Source organism: Oncorhynchus tshawytscha, linkage group LG05, assembly GCF_018296145.1.
Source record: "Oncorhynchus tshawytscha isolate Ot180627B linkage group LG05, Otsh_v2.0, whole genome shotgun sequence".
In the NCBI taxonomy this organism is placed as follows: Eukaryota; Metazoa; Chordata; class Actinopteri; order Salmoniformes; family Salmonidae; genus Oncorhynchus; species Oncorhynchus tshawytscha.
Window position 1 is genome coordinate 48,861,516 of NC_056433.1, and position 20,510 is coordinate 48,882,025.

The following is a 20,510-nucleotide window of genomic DNA, read 5'->3' on the forward strand; positions in this document are numbered from 1 at the left end:
AGGTGGGGGGGTAGGAAGATGACTGGAGACAGGTTGAGAGCCTCAGATATAATACAGCCCTTGGAGCATAGACACAGTCAGGGGAGACACAGCATTGACATCCATCAATACATTTGGGCTAGGCAGTTGTGTTCACAGTTGACTGGTGCAAGTGTATATTACGGTCTGTTTATTTACTGCACGCAGATAGACCGTAATCTAAAGTGTGTGGTTTTCTTTCTTGTTTTGCTACTGGGTTGTTGAATGGTCAAATTATTGTCACAATCAGATTGTCATTAAAGATCATTTTCAATATCTAAATTGTAATATTTCATCACGGAGTGAAATGACTGAAAAACCGCATAACAAATGACAGAAAAGAAAAAGGGTTGTTTAACTTTGTCATCTAAATTATGGCTTCGCCATTGATCAGTGTTGGACCAACACGGCCAAAGACAGACCACAACAACAAAAATATCTGTCCATTATAATCTTAGTGGTAAATCTTTGAAGCTACATATATTGATAACAATGTAAGCTTACTACTACTTAGAAGTCATTGTTTTGTCTTCGTATTAATTCAACTGGGGGGACAGTGTGAAGCATATAAGCACTGTATTATTGCTTAACAAATACATTTCTGTCATTTAATTGCAAGGCCTGTATTGAACACCCCTCACAACAATGGCGGGCTAAAGCCCAATTCATCACCCTGATTCTCACATTCCAATACATGCCTGCTGCTTCTTGACTTGACATATTGCTTGAAGAGCTTTTCAGTGAAGAATGTACTACCTGAAAATAGGCCACTGAGATAGAGGGGTTTTCGGAAGGTCCAATAATGTCAGCGGCAGAGCAGTGTTGATCAGCTTGGAGGCTTTGCAGATGGTGGTCAGCAGTGGGGAGTGTGCATTTCCGGCTGTGCGAGTGAAATGTTGAGTTGTGGTGTGTGTAATAAATAAACCCTGTGAAGTAAACCGTTGGTCAAGACACAGTATGACCCTCTCAGCCTTCTCCTCAGAAAGTCAGATGACTGCAGAGTAAGCGCGGGCAGTATACCGTATACTGAGGTATTTGGAAATAGCCACGGGATGGTTTTTCAATAACATTAATACCATTGAAACTATTTCTTTGAAGTTATTTAATAAATGTGAAATTTTGTAGCTACTTTATGTAAATACGTTAGGCGATAAAGATACAGTTCTTCATTTTATCCGTCACATCATTTTTTAAAATGAAGCTTACCAGTAGTCCCCAGTCACGTGGTGTTTATTTACACACAACTACTCGACAGGAGCCTTGAGTCACTCATTAGGTGCCGCACACGCCAGGTGATCTAGTTACAATAAGGAATTCACAACTAAATGTTTGCCAGCTCGATATCTAATAACTATTAAGTTAAGTCTAAAATGTGCTAAACGCTCTGCAGTTGGCTTGCTAATTTAGTAGCTAGTTAGCTACCTTTAGTAGCTAGTTAGCCATGTTACCGAATATCCCAATATGGCACAAGGTTAGTATGAAGGTATGCCAATCTGGATACTGCCCAAGCCTACTTCTGAGGCCTTATAATGACCCCATACAAACTCGACAGGGGTAAACAACACCAAGCTCGAACGCTGAAAACAAGATTGCAGTGACCCAAAAGGTCTGGCAAGGCCACGGTGTGATGCTTACTTCTCCCACAGCCAGAAGACATTTCAATACAAGTGCCGTTGAACATCATTACATCCTCCATCCGGCCAAAACTGATAGACAGCTAACCAGTCACAGTGGCTGAATAAACAACAGAAACATCCTATTAAAACAAAATGAGTTCGCAACCTGCCCAGTGACGCAAATCAAATCCCAGTTCTCGAAAAGCACTTAACGAAAGGGACTCTACCGTTGCACTGAGTGAGTGGGTGCTGTGGCCCATAGAAAAAGGTGACAGATGCCTCAATGTGATAGGAACAACTATTTTGAGAGCTCAGCTCTCTCATAAGTTATTAACTCCATCTTACATATCATGAACCGATAATTATATTTTCAGAAGATGATCAATGATACTACTTGCATTGGCACTTTCTAACGCAGCAATTATATTTTCAATATGTTAGTTATTATTCTTCATATAACATATTCTCTTCACACTTCTAACTATGAGCTGCCTTGGATACGTACACTGAGTATACCAAACATTAGGAATACCTTCCTAATATTGAGTTGCGGGCGCGCAGTTCTTGACACACTCAAACCGATGCTCTGGCACCTACGACCATACCCCGTTCAAAGGCACTTCCAGTAAATATTCTGGCCCATTCACCCTCTGAATAGCATATAAACAATCCACGTCTCAGCTGTCTCAGGGCTTAAAAATCCTTCTTCAACCTGTCTCCCACCCCTTCATTTACACGTATTTAAGTGGAATTAACAAGTGACATCCATAAGGGATCACAACTTTCACCTGGATTCACCTGGTCAGTCTATGTCATGGAAAAAGGTCTTATTGTTGTGTACACTCAGTGTATATCTGACACACAAACTAACAAACTAACATATAGAGCAAAGGTAGATAAACGCATAAGCTTGCCTTTACAGACCAACCTAAGTTGAATCGAACGCCCAGCGCAAGACGGGCATTACGTTTGCCGTCTGCTGTTAACTCCCAGTCAACTGATCACTTCACAGGAAACAGTAACAAGAGAACAAACAAAATTGCACCTGGAGTACACTACAGACCAAAAAGCATGCATGTCAAACCATACACTCCATGACCTCAAAAGGAAGGACAAGCGTGGAAGGGTTTTCTAACACAGTCCGGAGGCAGGATGATGTATGACTCGGGGCGTTCTGGGAGAAATCAATGTCTCAGCGAGGCATTTGCTATGCCAGCGGCTGAACTGAAGAGATGGGTTTGGGCCACTGAGGTGAGACTTTGGTTAGGTGAGGTGGTCATTCAAGCTCACCTTTGTGGTTGATGCTGCGGACGCTCTGCTTGCTCTGGATGTCCCACAGTCGTATGGTCTCATCGTGGGAGCCCGAGAGGAGGAGAGTGCCATCCATAGAGACAGACAGACATGTCACTAGGTTCCTGTGGAGGGATGAGTGCAAAGGGAGATCACCACCTGGCTGATAAAATAGGGTTCTCAGAACATCAAATGTTTGGGGATCAACATTGATATCTCAGCTTAGTAAATAACGGAAGCAATCGCGTCACACAATTATATCAGATTCCATTTTTTCTTTCTCAAGTTCTAAACTAAATTGTTCTCCTGATTTCTTAAATGCTATCATCAGTTTCCTTACAAAATCACCAGAGTACATATTCATGCTTCTCCAGTCACATCACAAGGGAGGCCAAAAGTCATTGCTAAAAAATAAACCACTTTCCTTACTAAGCCTGTTTACTTACAGCAGAGTTTCAACATTGTTATCTTGCTTGTTTCTGTGCACACGTTACAGGCAACCTAATTACCATATATGTGCCTTCCAGGAATGGTAACAGCAACATTTTCAGTACCAAACGAGTCAAGGGAAAAAAGAAAAAAAAATCTGATAGTGTACGCTCCTTCCGCCCCCTGCTCTGCAGCTACAAAAAGCCACTCAAGTCTTCTAGTCTGGTTCTGCACACCCACTGTGTGCCTGCCCAATCAGTATGGTGGTGGCATTAGGACGCCTGAACTATTCTGGCTATTGGGAACTGGTTCGGCACAAAGAGATTCCACAAGGATATCGTGGGGTATTAAAGCCACATGAAACAACCCGTCAGTCACCACACAGCTGTTACAGCATCAAAGCCCCTCATCCTGAACCATCCCCCACCACCATCACCTCTCAGACCCCGTTCAAAAGGAACTTACATTTTTCTGTCTTGCCCATTCCCGCTGAATGGCACACATACACAATCCATGTCAAGGCTTAAAAATCCTTCTTTAACCTGTCTCCTCCCCTTCATCTACACTGATTGGAGTGGATTTAACAGGTGACATCAATAAGGGATCATAGCATTCAGCTGGTTTCACCTGGTCAGTCGGTCATGTAAAGAGCAGGTGTTCCTAATGTTTTCTACACTCAGTGTATATTACATAGACCTGACCTTGAAGGCAGCCCACCTGTGTCCTTTAAAAACCTGGTTGCCCTCGTTGTCCGACTGGAACGTCTTATCCCGACTTAAGCTCTGCAGATCAGAAGAAGAAGAAAAAAGTTAAAAGTTGATCAGAGTAAGCAATCCTCAGAGTTTTTTTTTTTTTAAATACCCAGAGATAATGAGCTTGTGACTCAGGTACACTTACATCGGTATGTGAGAATGCTGTTCATTGACTACAGCACGGCGTTCAATACCATAGTGCCCTCCAATCATTAAGCTAAGGACCCTGGGACTAAACACCTCCCTCTGCAACTTGTGGTAGCAGAATCAGAATTAGTTAGGTAACATTGATAAATAATATGTTTTAATTACATAATAATGCTTATGTGAGATATTTGTCATTAGGATGTTTTCTTTTTGGATAATACTGTTGGCAGTTATCCCTTCTCAGCTAGGGCTCAGTTACTTGGGGCCCAGAGAGGGGAGAGGTCAGGTTTGTCTTATCTGTGAATGTGTCTAACTATTCCTAAACCATGTGAAGGGATGGCTTGATTAATGGGGAACCAGTTAGTTGGCTCCACAATGTCTGTGTGCCAGTCACTCCTCTTCGTGAGCTTGTCCAGGAGGGGGTGTATTTGAGATGGGAGTATCTAGAATTGACAATTGATATATGCCATTGGATGAGGTTCTTGGTCCTAAGTGGTACCAAGAACGAGATAAGAACTTCGTTTAGGAGACCAAACTGAACAATAATTTATAGCTAATGCTATCTAGCTATAGGATACTCCTCTTTCAAGTAAAATGTTCTTTGTGTAATGTTCCTAAGATGTTATTCGTCATGCGAGTTGAGATGGGTGTGTCTTGGCTATAAATGATACTAAGAACTGTTTTGTAAGCACTCAGATAATTCTTTTATAGACACTGAATTGATCTGAGAGTCACAGGGCTATGGTGAAGCTCATATAATTAAAGATAGACTTTATGATAACTCTGACTCGTGTGTGGTTTGCTCTCTCATGATTTGGCAATACAGGAAATTTCCACGACAAACTGGATTCTGAACTTCCTGACTGGACACCTCCCAGGTGGTGAGGGTAGGCAACAACACATTCGCCACTCTGACCCTCAACATGGGGGCCCCTCAGGGGTGCATGCTTAGTCCCCTCCTGTATGACTTCAACACCATCATTAAGTTTGCCGACAACACAACGGTCCTATTTTAATAGTTCTTGTTGGATTGTGTGTTTCTTGTTTTGAAGGTAAAAAAAGTTATGAAATCTTTTTACGTTGCATGTTGGAATTTACAAGGCTTGAAGTCCTTTTCAGGAGACTCAAAAGAGTTCTACAGCTGCACCATCGAGAGCATCCTGAATGGTTGTGTTACTGTATGGCAACTGCTTGGCCTCTGACCGCAAGGTGCTACCAAGGGTAGTGTATACAGCCCAGTTCATCAGTCTCTATAGCAGGCGGTGTCAGAGGAAGGCCCTAAAAATGGTCAAAGACTCCAGCCTCCCAAGTCATAGAGTTATCTCTGCTATCGCACGGTAAGTGGTACCAATGTACAAAGTCTGGAACCAACAGGATCCTGAACGACTTCTACCCCCAAGCCATAAGACTACTAAATAGTTAGTTAAATAGTTAACCGCACTATCTGCATTGACCCTTTTTGCACTAAGCATTTTGACTCCTCACATACACTGCTGCTACTGTTTACAGTATTCCTACTTATATATACACAAAGCTACCTCTAACTCGTACCCCTGCATATCGACTCGGTACTGGTACCCTTGTATATATAATTACACATTGTGTGTCTATTATTACGTGTTTTACTTTTCTATTATTTCTCCATTTTCTTTCTCTGCATTGTTGGCAAGTAAGTAAGAATTTCACTGTTAGTCCACATCGGTTGTTTATAAACCATATGACAAATACAATAAGAGTAATATGTCTCCCATCTGTTAGGTTGGCTGGATATTTCTGACACTCGTCAGCCTCTAAATGGTTTGATTGATTTACTTAATTGCATTAATTAGGGATGTGGTTGCGTCAGACATGCAAGGGAGGGAGGACGCCACTGGATTTTACTATGACAGACTAATCATTAGATCACGTCTATACGGCCGGTCTTGAGAGTACTCAATTAAACATGAAAAGTGGACTCGAAAGGGGATTTAGTTGAAGCCGTGGCTATTAATTCTATCGATGTGTGCACAAGCCTGGCTTTGGCTAGAGTGTCAGCTGTACAAATGGCCAGATGACTGAAATGCAAATCATTAAGGGAAGGTTTGAGGGAAAGCATCATGTCTCATTTCACACAACTACATTAACTAAAATGTTGGAGGTGGAGTGAAAACTAATTCACCACGATGAAAGACAGATTCTTTTTCGTCTAACATTAGCCTGTTAAACTGTTCAAATCAAGTGCTTAAATCAGTGAGGGATGTTCGGAACCATAGCAAGAAAATTGTATTTACTATGGCAAAAACCTCTTGGCAGGATTACATTTCTAAACCTTCACACTGAAGAAAAAGGAAACGGCTAGCTGCTGCCTCGCGTGAGGAAGGGAACTGTCTGATTTTCTGTCTGGCTCTTTATCCAAATGTGAAAATTCTGGCCTCACGGTCTCATCTCCTGCTGAACAATTTAAACAAGGGAAACGAAACAGCACAACAAACGCAGCTCTCTCGGAACGCAACGCTCATATCCCCACTGGCAGAGTTAATGCCCGCCATGCATTGAAACACTCATCGCATAGAAACTTCTGCCCAGCTACGGTACGAAATCCCCTTTATTAAACAATGATCCACGGGCACATTCAGAGTTAAGCTGTTTAGGAAATGAATAACTCTCCCCAAATCGGGTAAACAGCACAATTAGAGGAGCATAAAGACACATGCTAGCGGAGAGTTGTGCCTTTTAGATGCTGACTGTAGAGATGGCAGAGTTCCGATATTATACTCAGAAATTTTTTAAGATGAATCATGAGATTGAAATGAAAATGTGGTTGTTGCTATAGAGAAATTATGGTTAACTTATGGGGTTGATGCAAGGTCCAAATACAGTATATAGGTAGCTTCAATACAAAGGGATCTCACTCTGTGTTAAAAATAAACCACAATATGTTCAGATATGCAGAAACCCTATTGAATTCTAAAAAATGTAAAAATGAATACATACATTTAAAAAATATATCTAAAACATTTGTAATGGAAGCCAGTTGGCCCAAAGCGACACAATATCCATATTCTCAATCACAACGAGGACAAATGAGTAACAGATTATCTGCAATCCCTTTAGTATGAATGACAGAGAATGCAGCATAATGAGACGGATCATTATACTTTGATAGCTAGGGGGAAGCCAGAGGGAAGAGGAAATGATGCAGGATTAAAAAGCTGTGACTTCACTCAGCAGCAAGTTCCAGCATCTATGGAGGAACGATGCAACAATGCAAGGCTTGGCATTAAAATATTGTTTAATCAAAAACCTGTTCCTCTCTTTAAACAGAAGATAATCATTATTAGTTGTACTCAAATCCAGGGCTATAAAAGCTTTTTTCTCTCCAATTACCTTAATTAACCAATTGATCTTTAAGATGATATGCCTAAATAATTGAGCGTCTAAAGACTGTGGATGGAAGTCAAAAGGCGTACGAGTCAATGGGGCAGTGGCAGCTTGGCTTTGAAAATCTTTGAAAGGCAAGCATTAAAGATCAAAAATAAAATAAAATACATGAGGAAAGTTAGCACATTAATAACCTATGCGTCCAGATTCAGGACCAAGGTGAAAGGGGTCGGTAGGCATTAATAATACGCTGAGAAACTTGGTTATCCAAACCGGGCCTAGACTTGTTGCAATTATTGAGAAAATTCCCCAGGTATTTTCAGTACACATGAAACACACTTCAATATGAATAAATTAAATGATAAGCTCCCTCAGAAATCTTTTATCTTTCAAATCAATTACTATTTTATAACAGTCATTCTTCCTGAGGTCAAGTCACTTCACTACAACATTCAAAGCAATTATTGCGATACTCTCATGTCAAAAAGCGAACATAAAAGGGTTGCAGAATCCCCTGACCAATAGTAGAATGATAGATGCAGTAATCTGTACCGCAGCCAAACATCTCTAAAAACAATTATAACAACTAAAAGGACCAGTCTATATGACCATTTCTGTTAATAATCTCATGTAATCATTGTGCCACCAATAGATCCCCCTGTCCCTTACTGACTTAACATTCACGTTTTGGTTGTATTAATATTCAGTGAGAGGACTGGAACAATAACCATGTGTTAATGAGAGGGGGCATGGAGATGGAGAGGACATAAAGACGCTCTTGGTTGGAGAAGAGATGAGTAAGGGAACGGTTGGAAAAAATGACCATCCTAACAGATAGATACACCACCACATGCTCGTCAAAGATCTCAGCCCAAAATCATGGGCATTAATATGGAGTTGGTTCCCCCTTTGCTGCTATAACAGCCTCCATTCTTCTGGGAAGCCTTTCCATTAGATGTTAGAACATTGCTGTAGGGACTTCCATTCAGCCACAAGAGCATTAGTGAGGTCGGGGACAGATGTTGGGCAATTAGGCCTGGCTCGCAGTAAGCATTCCAATTCACCCCAAAGGTGTTCGATGGGGTTGAGGTCAGGGCAAGTTCTTCCACACCGATCTTGACAAACCATTTCTCTGTGGACGTCGCTTTGTGAACGGGAGCATTTTCATGCAGAAACAAGGGCCTTCCCCAAACTGTTGCCACAAAGTTTGAAGCACAGAATCGGCTAGAATGGCATTGTATGCTGTAGCATTAAGATTTCCCTTCACTGGATCTAAGGGGCCTTGCCCAAACCATGAAAAACAGCCGCATACCTCCGACAAACTTTACAGTTGGCACTATGCATTGGGGCAGGTGGCGTTCTCCTGGAATCCGCCAAACCCAGATTAGTCCGTTGAACTGCTAGATGAAGCATAATTCATCACTCCAGAGAGTGCGTTTCCACTGTTCCAGAGTCCAATGGCGGCGAGCTTTACACCAATCCAGCCGTCGCTTGGCATTGCGCATGGTGATCTTAGGCTTGCACTAATTTGAAGGGGTGTCCACATACTTGTGTATATATAGTGTATCTGTTATCCATCTGCAGCACTCTTTCACAGATGCAGACTTTTCTCCACTCAAACCTGATGCCTCTGGGATATCACTTATTTGGCCATACATGCAAGAGCCACCCACAACATATCCAGTGGGGCTGAAGGATTTTGGGAGAGGCTTTCACAATTAAAACCAAAAGAGATATCAAGTAAGGAGGTTGAAAAACCGAAATGTGAGTTTAATTATGGATACATAAATGGAGCAGTAAGCAATCTGCCTTTACTCAGACAGTGATTCACAAGCAATGGAAGTAAGCATGGTGAAGCACTCCATCTAAACTTACTTCAAGGGGGGAGAGCAAGAGAAAGGCAGGATTTGTCTATCATGGGGGGTGATTGCTAAGGGCAATGCACAGTGAGTGACTCGCACCCAGTTTTGTGCGACTGCAAGAGCCAGGATAAAGGAAATTAGGTTTTAAATAGAAGTGGGGTAGTCTAACAAGGGGAGGGGGATCCTTTCTTGTGCTAAAATGTGCACATTCATTTCTGTCATGTTTAATTGAGTCTTTTATAGTTTCGTTGTGGTACCTGACATGAAACTCATGACAAGTAGAAAGGAGGAGAGGACAAAGCTTGAAACTCAAATTGAACCATATCCATTAATGTCTTCTCTGATCTAGTTGGTTATGTCAGTTACAGAAAATATTTGGATTAATTCTCTGCAGCTCAACAAATACATTTTTTTGCATTGAAATGTGACTTTAAGGGGGCACAAAATGAGCCTATTCTGCAAACAAACCATCAATCATGGCAAATACAGAAGTCCATCTTGTGTTTAAGCCGAGGAAGATACGGGATGCTCTTGATTAGCACGTTGCAATAAGACTAGATTCAGTTAGCCAGAAGGGCTGGCAGACATAGCTCTGAACCTGACGTGTCACCTTTTCTCCTTGAAAGAGAGCAGTCAGAAAGAATCCCACTAGACGAGACTAATGGGAATGTATAGAAACTGTGATATATGGGGGCAACCAAGAGCACCGTAGGGGGGGCAAAGAAGTCCTTCATGAGGCATGGTATCGGGCATTAATAGCAATGCAAAACCCCAGGCGATTTAAACCCAAAACACAGGCCTTGCCGGTGTACAACCCCCCCTCCCGCATTCTATCACCTCTCCATCTTTCAGGCCAACAGCTTGGGGATTCACCCGTACAAGGATGGTGCAACGTTAGAAAGTTCATGGAAAAGCAACAGAGGAGTACCTTTAGAGAATTCCCCGATACATGTGCAGAATTACAAATTGTGGCAGATGGTAGACTTCGGGATTTATTAATATTTTCCTTTTGAACTGAAGAAGTCTTTCTCAGTGGCTTAAGCTGGAAAAACTGGGGTAAGCCCAAGCAAAGATTCTGTAGGATGCTTTAGAGCAGTGTTCCGGAAATGCCCCCCAAATCTCCCACTAGACAAAGCTTTGTGTAAGTGCAACCTGCCTTGACCTTCCCTGTGCACCAGAGAGATGTGGGCTGGTCCAAACATCACTCACATTCCCCTCTTCATTAACAAACTTTAGTAGCCAGGTTCCAGGCCAGCAGTGTGGAGACACATCAAGGCACTGTCAGCTGATCAGAGGGGCCCTTCTTACGAAGTGTACTGTATTTTGGTGCTTCACTGGGAAACGTACAGGACTAACTCAAAAGGGAATTCAGTCAAAGGTGTATTATGCGGCAATTGACAGGTGGAGGGATTCTTTTATTTGTAATGTTCTCAATTTATTAAGTTGTCAGTTGTGTGTACTTGGTGGCGTGTTTCCGCCTTCACTTGTTGAAATTAAATTGTCTCACTTTTAAATAACTAATAATCAGGTAACGGGTTTGATGACAGTATATGCAATTCTAAGGTTATTTTCAAGGGCTTGACATTAATGTGCTTATTTGCCTCAGGCTGCTTATCTGCAGTCTTCAAAGTTATATGAACTGGCTATGGTTTTACAAATGACTGTCAGTTCAAAGTCTCTCTTAGTTACGTCACTTGCCCTTGCGGCGTCGCCAGACTGTGGCCCATTGTGCCTGCTGTATATCTGCTTTCCAATTTGCCGTCACCCGGCTGACCTCTGTCCGGACACTTCTCTCCGTGAGTACTGTCCACAACGGGTTGGTTATTTATAGTAGGGCAACCTGTTTATAATGTACAGAAAGGCCATTGATGAACCCTTGATGTTATGAAACAAAGAAACCATGTCTGTGTGGGCATGGTTGTGCTTGACGGATCCACCATTAAGAGAGTTTGCAATTCAAACGCATTGTGAAGTTAATCGATGAAAGTTCAGGGTTAAACAGTGAGGGTGGCGAAGACAAAAACCATATAGCTTACCTGGCTACAGAGGGACACCTGAAATATACCACCGTCACTGCCACCGCAGAAGAGGTAGTACTCGCAGGGGTCAAGGGTCACTGACATGATGCCGACGTCAAAAAGAACAGACAGGAGCATCTCGCCAGAGGATAGCTCCCAAAGCTAGAGTTTGAGAGAGAGAGAGCAAACGACAAAAAAGGAGAAGAGAGTTTTATGGTTAATTTGATCCGAGTTGTGGACATTGTTTAACTTCAGCTTTAAAGGATACTGTATAACGTCACATTATCAGTATGAGCTCACACTGCAGGGCTGTTAGTCTGACCCTGTCTGTCTTAGAGGAGTGGGCCGTTTAAGAGTGCAAGACACTAAAATACATCTTAGTCTGCGGAACGCCTGCAAATTTCTGTTCCAACCTCAACTTAATGACTTGGACAGATCAAATCATTTAGTGCCTATGACACTTACATTGTGCCAAGATCTTGATGGCCATTCATTGAGCTAATCCATTATTACAGCTAGAAGAGAAATTTATATTAAAAAAATATTAAAAAACTGCTGAGGAACAGATTTTGGAACTGGAAAGTACAGTGACTTGCAAAAGTATTCACCCCCCCCTTGGCATTTTTCCTATTTTGTTGCCTTACAACCTGAAATTAAAATTGATTTTTTGGGGGGGTTTGTATCATTTGATTTACACAACATGCCTACCACTTTGAAGATACAAAATATTTTTTATTGTGAAACAAACAAGAAATAATACAAAAAAGATCAACCTTGAGCGTGCATAACTATCCCCCCCCCCCCAAAGTTAATACTTTGTAGCGCTACCTCTTGCAGCAATTACAGCTGGAATTCTCTTGGGGTATGTCTCTATTAGCTTGGCACATCTAGCCACTGGGATTTTTGCCCATGCCTCAAGGCAAAACTGCTCCAGCTCCATCATGTTGGATGGGTTCCACTGGTGAACAGCAATCTGAGTCATACCACAGATTCTCAATTGGATTGAGGTCTGGGCTTTGTCTAGGCCACTCCAAGACATTTAAATGTTTCCCCATAACTTCTTTGGGACTGGGGGGGCAGTATTGAGTAGCTTGGATGAATAAGGTGCCCAGAGTAAAACTACCTGCTACTCAGGCCCAGTTGCTAATATATGCATATTATTAGTAGATTTGGATAGAAAACACTGAAGTTTCTAAAACTGTTTGAAAGATGTCTGCGCGTATAACAGAACTCAAATGGCAGGTAAAAACCTGAGAAAAAAAAATTCTACAGACAAAAGGAATTCTCCGCTTGGAACATTATTGAAGATTTATGATAAAAACATCCTAAAGATTGATTCTATACTTCGTTTGACATGTTTCTACGAACTGTAATAACTTTTCGTCTGAACTTTCGCATGGATTTGCCGGCGCGTCGTGATTTTGGGATGTGTACTAAACATGCGAACAACAAGGAGGTATTTGGACATAAATGAGGAACTTTATCGAACAAATCAAACATTGTGGAACTGGGATTCCTGGGAGAGCATTCTGATGAAGATCAAAGGTAAGTGAATATTTATAATGCTATTTCTGACTTCTGTTGACTGCACAACATGGCGGATATCTGTTTGGCTGTTTTGTCGTCTGAGCGCTGTACTCAGATTATTGCATGGTGTGCTTTTTCTGTAAAGTTTTTTGAAATCTGACACAGCGGTTGCATTAAGGAGAAGTTTATCTAAATTTCCATGCATAACACTTGTATTTTCATCAACATTTATGAGGAGTATTTCTGTAAATTGATGTGGCTCTGGAACAACTGAACATAACGCGCCAATGTATACTTTGTTTTATATAAGTGATTAATTTTCTGTATTTCTGCTTTTTGGGACTCCTCTCTTTGGCTGGAAAAAAGTGTTTTTCTATGACTTGGCTCTGACCTAACATAATCGTTTGTGGTGCTTTCGCCGTAAAGCCTTTTTGAAATCGGACACTGTGGCTGGATTAACGAGAAGTTCATCTTTAAAATGGTGTAAAATACTTGTATGTTTGAGGAATTTTAATTGAGATCTGTTGTTTTGAATTTGGAGCCCTGCACTTTCACTGGCGGTTGTTGAGGTGGGACGCTACCGTCCCGAATATCCCAGAGAGGTTAAACCACGAGTGTTGCTTTAGCAGTAGGCTTAGGGTCATAGTCCTGCTGGAAGGTGAACCTCCGTCCCAGTCTCAAATCTCTGGAAGACAAACAGGTTTCCCTCAAGAATGTCCCTGTGTTTAGCGCCATCCATCGTTCCTTCAATTCTGACCAATTTCCCAGCCCCTGCCGATGAAAAACATACCCACAGCATGATGTTGCCACCACCATGCTTCACTGCGAGGATGGTGTTCTCTGGGTGATGTTGGGGTTTGTGCCAGACATAGCGTTTTCCTTAATGGCCAAAAAGCCACATTTTAGTCTAATCTGACCAGAATACCATCTTCCATATGTTTGGAGAATTTTGGCGAACACCAAACGTGTTTGCTTATTTTTTCTTTAAGCAATGGCTTTTTTCTGGCCACTCTTCCAGTAAAGCCTAGCTCTGTGGAGTGCACGGCTTAAAGTGGTCCTATGGACAGATACTCCAATCTCCTCTGTGGAGCTTTGCAGCTCCTTCAGTGTTATCTTTGGTATCTTTGTTGCCTCGGTTTAATGCCCTCCTTGCCTGGTCTGTGAGTTTTGGTGGGCAGCCATCTCTTGGCAGGTTTGTTGTGGTGCCATATTCTTTCAACTTCTTAATAATGTATTTAAAATGGTACTCCGTGGGATGTTCAAAGTGTGATTTTTTTTTAATGACCCAACCCTGATCTGTACTTCTCCACAACTTTGTCCCTGACCTGTTTGGAGAGCTCCTTGGTATTTGTTACATTACAGCCTTATTATTACATTGAATACAATTGTTTTACTCCCTCAATCAACACACAATAACAATACCCCATAATGACGAAGCAAAAACAGGTTGACATTTTTGCTAATGTATATATCTTTATTGAAATATCACATTTACATAATTATTCACACCCTTTCCTGAGTACTTTGTTGAAGCACCTTTGGCAGCAATTACAGCCTCACGTCTTCTTGGGTCTGACACTACAAGCTTGGAATACCTTTAGTTGGGGAGTTTCTTCCATTCGTCTCCGCAGAGCCTCTCAAGCTCGGTCTCTCCAGAGATGTTAGATCGGGTTGATGTTAGTATGGGCTCTAGCTGGGCCACTCAAGGACATTCAGAGACTTGTCCCAAAGCCACTCCTGCGCTGTCTTGGCTGTGTGCTTTGTGTCATTGTACGGTTGGAAGGTGAACCGTTGCCAGAGTCAGAGGTCTTGAGCGCTTCATCAAGGATCTCTCTCTGTACTTTGCACTGTTCATCTTTCCCTCAAACCTGACTAGTCTCCCAGTCCCTGCCACCGAAAAACATCCCCACAGCATGATGCTGCCACCACCATGCTTCATTGTAGGGATGGTGCCAGGTTTCCTCCAGATGTGAAGTTTGACATTCAGGCCAAAGAGTTCGATCTTGGATTCATCAGACCAGAGAATCTTGTTTCTCATGGTCAGAGTCTTCAGGTGCCTTTTGGCAAACTCTAAGTGGGCTGACATGTGCCTTTTACTGAGAAGTCCGGCCACACTACCATAAAGGCCTGATTGGTGGAGTGCTACAGAGATGGTTGTCCTTCTGGAAGGCTCTCCCATCTCCACAGAGGAACTCTGGAGCTCTGTCAGAGTGACCATCGGATTCTTGGTCACCTCCCTGACCAAGACCCTTCTCCCCCGGTTGGCAGCCAGCTGTAGGAAAAGTCTTGGTGGTTCCAAATGTCTTTAATATAAGGCCACTGTGTTCTTGTGGAACATGAATGCTGCACACATTATTTGGTACCCTTCCCCAGATCTGTGCCTCGACACAATCCTGTCTCGGAGCTCTACAGACAATACCTTCAACCTCATGGCTTAGCTTTTGCTCTGACATTCACTGTCATCTGTGGGACCTTATATAGACTGGTGTGTGCCTTTCCAAATCATGTCCAATCAATTGAATTTACCACAGGTGGAGCCCAATCAAGTTGTAGAAACATCTCAAAGATGATCAACGGAAACAGGATGCACCTGAAAAACTATTTAGAGTCTCATAGCAAAGGGTCTGAATACTTATGTAAATAAGCAGTTTTAAAAAAATGTATTTATAAATGAGCAAATATTTCTAAAAACCAGGTTTTCGCTTTGTCATGAGTTAATGTGTGTGGATTGATAACAATAATAACAATCAATTTTAGAATAAGGCTGTATTTTAACCAAATGTGGAAAAATGGGTCTGAATACCTTCCGAACCTACTGTAATTTAGTTCTGATATGGATGGAGGGACATGATTACAACAGGTGTGATCATATAGCCCATATTTGTTCTTGTTTTTTAGTTTTTTTAAAGAAATCTAGCAGACTCCAAGCCTGGTAAAAATAAAGTGATGGAAAAGACAGATTAGTGATGACATGAAAAGTATATGCGCTCCCTTTGGTAGAACCATAATCAAATTGATTTTGATCGCACCATTTTTCAAAAGCAAAGTTTGCTAACGGCTTGAAGGAAAACCCTGATTGCTTTTGGGAGAGAAAAACGTTGATAGCCAGGCCTGAACAAAGCCAACTTCTAGGCAACCCAGTCATGGAATTACAAAAACAAGAGTACACCAAACATTAAAAAACAAAATAAGATATGAAATAATTCAAAAACACCACCTCCCATCTCTCCTCCAAGACACTACTCTGCTGAGTATACTAGAGGGAATGGTGGGGCTCATCCATTTAGAGTCTGTCATAGGGGTGGGAGGGAGGGGGGCTAGTGAAAGTTGTCTGTAGCCCAACCTGCCTTGTCCTAACAAGCCCTGTTCTCTGGCATGCCGTCTGCTTCTCCTTCAGCCAACACGATCACTCCCAGTCATCGGACAGGGGGAATTATTTGTCTGTGGAGACTGACAGCCTGGAATCTATAGAGCAGCTGATGATATTGAACATGACACTCCGAGCCGCTGACAAATTTGGTATGCAGTGAAGACGTAATAGAATTGAGCAAAAGAGAGCCAGACATGGCATCCTGCACAATGAGACTCAATATAAGTGAGGTAGACTTTGAGTAGCATTATGTGCGTGCATAATGTCTACTGATTTCAAGTTATATATTTAAATGAAACACGTGTATGAAGGATATTCTCATCTGTTGAGAGGCTTGAAAGTTGAGTATTTTAAAAGTTGTTTCGTGTGCTAAGTTGATTTACTGCAAATGGCAGAGGTTATGAAAAGCAGTCCATTTGAATTATATAACCCAATGGATGGTGTAGGAATAGCGTTAAAGTTAAGCACGAGTAAGACAAAAGTGAATGTTCTGGATTTACAATTTACTTATGCATTTATTCTAATGGAAATTGTTTGCCAGCTATTCGTCATGAAGGGAAGCTATTGACTTAGCCAAAACATGCTACAATAAATCAAACTTTAGAATTATAGATGGAAAGTGGTAAGTAGGACTGTTACATTGAGCCATGCAGAAAATCTTAAGTATGAAAATGTTTGGTGAACCTAAATATGAAGTCAAAAATATTAGCCTAATAAAAAAAGGTTGTTCTGAAGCTGGTGGGCTGTTCCAACTGCCACGGGGGACATGAGACTTTCAAGATGAAAGAAGAAGAGAGATGGAAGGAGACAACCCACGCCTGTCAATTAAATATAAACCACTGGGGAGGAAAGGTCAGTCAGAATTATCAGAGCTCCACTCACTCTGTAATTTATCAAACTATGGTTATATCTATACAATATGGGCTAAATCACTTCACACTAATTCCTTTCAAACTATGGAATATAATGGATTGATCGACAAGTTGCATGTTAAACAACTACGATGACTGTTAAAAGAGCTGCAATTGCATCACTTGAAAACATTTGAAGGGGTAGTATTTCCATTTTGTTTTGCTATTGGACATGAGCCACAAGCATTTAGATTTCATGTGACTCAACTGCTGAATAAAATACTGTACATCCTGTAAAAAAAATACTTTTGAACAAGTCATGGGCATGGACATTGTTCAAAATGATTTCCAGCTCAGAGCAGGTGCCTGATGACGTTAACAGATCATTTGTAACGCGACTCTTCATCTTGGAGATACAGCGCCTTTGGAAAATATTCCCGAACACCCTTGACTTTTTCAACATTTTGGAACATTACAGCCTTATACTAAAATGTTTAAAATAGTTTTTTCCCCTCATCAATCTACACACAATACCCCATAATGAAAACGCAAAAGCGGGTTTAGAAAATGTATATATTTTTTTTTTAACAATGTTTAACCTTAAATATCACATTTACATAAGTATTCAGACCCTTTACTCAGCACTTTGTTGAAGCATCTTTGGCAGCAATTACAGCCTCGAGTCTTCTTGGGTCTGACGCTACAAGCTTGGCACACCTGTAATTGGGGAGTTTCTCTCAAGCTCTGCCAGGCTGGCTGGGGTGTGTCGCTGCACAGCTATTTTCAGGTCTCTCCAGAGATTTTAGATCGGGTTCAAGTCCGGGATCTTGCTGGGCCACTCAAGGACACCGAGACTTGTCCCAAAGCCACTCCTGCGTTGTCTTGTCTGTGTGCTTAGGGTCATTGTTCTGTCAGAAGTTGAACCTTCATTAAGGATCTCTACTTTCTTCTGTTCACCTTTCCCTCGATCCTGACTAGTCTCCCAGTCCCTGCCACTGAAAAACATCCCCACAGCATGATGGTGGCCTTTACTGAGGAGTGGCTTCCGTCTAGCAACTCTACCATAAAGGCCTGATTGGTGGAGTGTTGCAGAGATGTGTCCTTCTGGAAGGTTCTCCCATCTCCACAGAGGAACTCTGGAGCTCTGTCAGAGTGACCATCGGGTTCTTGGGTCACCTCCCTGACCAAGGCAATTCTCCACCAATTGCTTAGTTTGGCTGGGCAGCCAGCTCTAGGAAGAGTGTTGGTGGTTCCAAACTTATGCATTTAAGAATGATGGAGGCCACTGTGTTCTTGGGAATCTTCAAATGCTGCCCAATTTCTTTTGTACCCTTTCCCAAATCTGTGCCTCGTCACAATCCTGTCTCGGAGCTCTACAGACAATTCCTTCGACCTCATGGCTTGGTTTTTGCTCCGACATGCAATGTCAACTGCGGGACCTTATATAAACTGGTGTGTGCCTTTCCAAATCATGTCCAACAAATTTAATTCACCGCAGGTGGACTCCAATCAAGTTGTAGAAACACCTCAAGGGTGATCCATGGAAACAGGATGCTCCTGAGCTCAGTTTCGAGTCTCAAAACAAAGGGTCTGAATACTTATTTCAATAAGGTAATTCTGTTTTTACATTTTTTATAAAGTTAGCAAAAATTTGTAAAAACCTGTTTTCATTTTGCCATGCTGTGTTGTGGGTAGATTGATTGTTATTTAATCCATTTTAGAATAAGGCTGTAATGTAACAAAACATGGAAAAAGGGGACTGAATACTTTCCAAATGCACTGTAGAACAGAACGAACTATGTGAACTCTGTACCCCTATCTCACTATATTAGGATCAAATCTCATTAGGTATAACTGGATACTGCTACTTTTTGAATGAATGGTGGGGGGCTCAGTCAGAAGAAATAGCTTACAGGCAGGTAAATATTGTGGACATTTTCACTGTACTGATCATTGACACAATGTGTCTGATACTAATAGTAATTAAGTCACTACAGAATGCATATAGAGTTTAACACAGTGCTGTGTGGCTTTTAAAAAATGGAGGTTGTTTGTATACATTTCCCAATGCATTGAATGTATATTATCTTAATTGGATTTTGAGGGGTTGACCTAATTTAACAGGAATGCATTCCAGAGATGAGAATACATGATTCACATCCAAGTCTGCATGCCATCATAACTGCAACCATAGCTTCATACCTTAGCAAAAGATCACGTGTTCGTGCAAGGCTGTGCAACGGAATAAGTGCAGCACCAACATATCAGCAATCCCAATTACACCTATAGCGTGTGAAGTCGGTGCAAAAGCCAATCAATGTTTTGGTCAACCAAAGCACTAGCTCTCGGCTTACTTCCTGGCTGCAGGGTGAGAATGCTGAGATGTTTTATTATTCAACATAACTTTGAGATTTTATTTGTTTTTGATTTATTAAAACATTGAGAATGCTTACTCAAAATGCCAACTCAACTGCCTCCTACTTTTGGCCATAAAAATAGACTCCAAAACCAAGTAACTAGAGAGGTGCATGAAAAATGATTAAGGCACTTATCAGTTATTCTTTTGATTACATAAAGATAAGGCATAGCTGTGACCGTGGTCCTATATATTGTATGGAAATATAATCTAGCCTTCAGTATATTAGATTCATGCAGTAGACAGGAGGGTATGAGTTACCTGACGTGATGCAGAGGCTAGGTATGAGGCTTTAGCAGATTATCTACCATTTCTGAGAGCTCAAGTAAGTATCACAAACGCATGGGAGAAATACCCTGCGGGAGCATGACTGATTAATCATATTGATCAGGGTTTAGATATGACATCTTCTTAATTAAATTCATAATCCAGTGGCATTCATTATTGATGCCTGTGTGAAGGGCTGATCATTTTAACAGGTTGATTTCCATTGTGGCTAAATTGTCTTCCATTGTATTAGTGCCCATTTCAAAACCAGGAGCCTCAAGAATTGTGGACCTATTTACAGTACGCGCCAATGCAATATATTGTCTAGAGTAATTCTATGACCTCAAACAGATTTTTTTTCTATATTTGCAAAGATGGCCCTGCCGTTACAAATCAATAGGAACACTGTCTGGCTGGCTAAATAAAAGCCTGGGAGTGATTTCTCAATGAGCCGCTGGATGTCAGTCAGTCACTCGGCACAGGAGTCAAAAGCTAATCAGAGTAGTTGATGCCCTGCGTTGGGGACACACACGCACACGCTCCAGTAGCTCATCCACACACTGGGGGATGAAGGGAGAGGGGAGAGA

At 41.6% G+C, this 20,510-nt stretch overlaps 1 protein-coding gene across 1 annotated transcript in view; it reads right to left on the minus strand.

Annotated features, from left to right (window-relative positions):
* Positions 1 to 20,510, minus strand: part of wdr18 (WD repeat domain 18) — a 90,627-nt gene that overhangs the window by 40,973 nt on the left and 29,144 nt on the right. Inside the window, exons 5-7 of the mRNA XM_024421108.2 lie at positions 11,511 to 11,654; positions 4,071 to 4,135; positions 2,925 to 3,049 (exon numbers count right to left, since the gene is read on the minus strand). Coding sequence (XP_024276876.1) covers positions 2,925 to 3,049; positions 4,071 to 4,135; positions 11,511 to 11,654 — 334 coding nt within the window. The remainder of the gene's footprint in view (positions 1 to 2,924; positions 3,050 to 4,070; positions 4,136 to 11,510; positions 11,655 to 20,510) is intronic.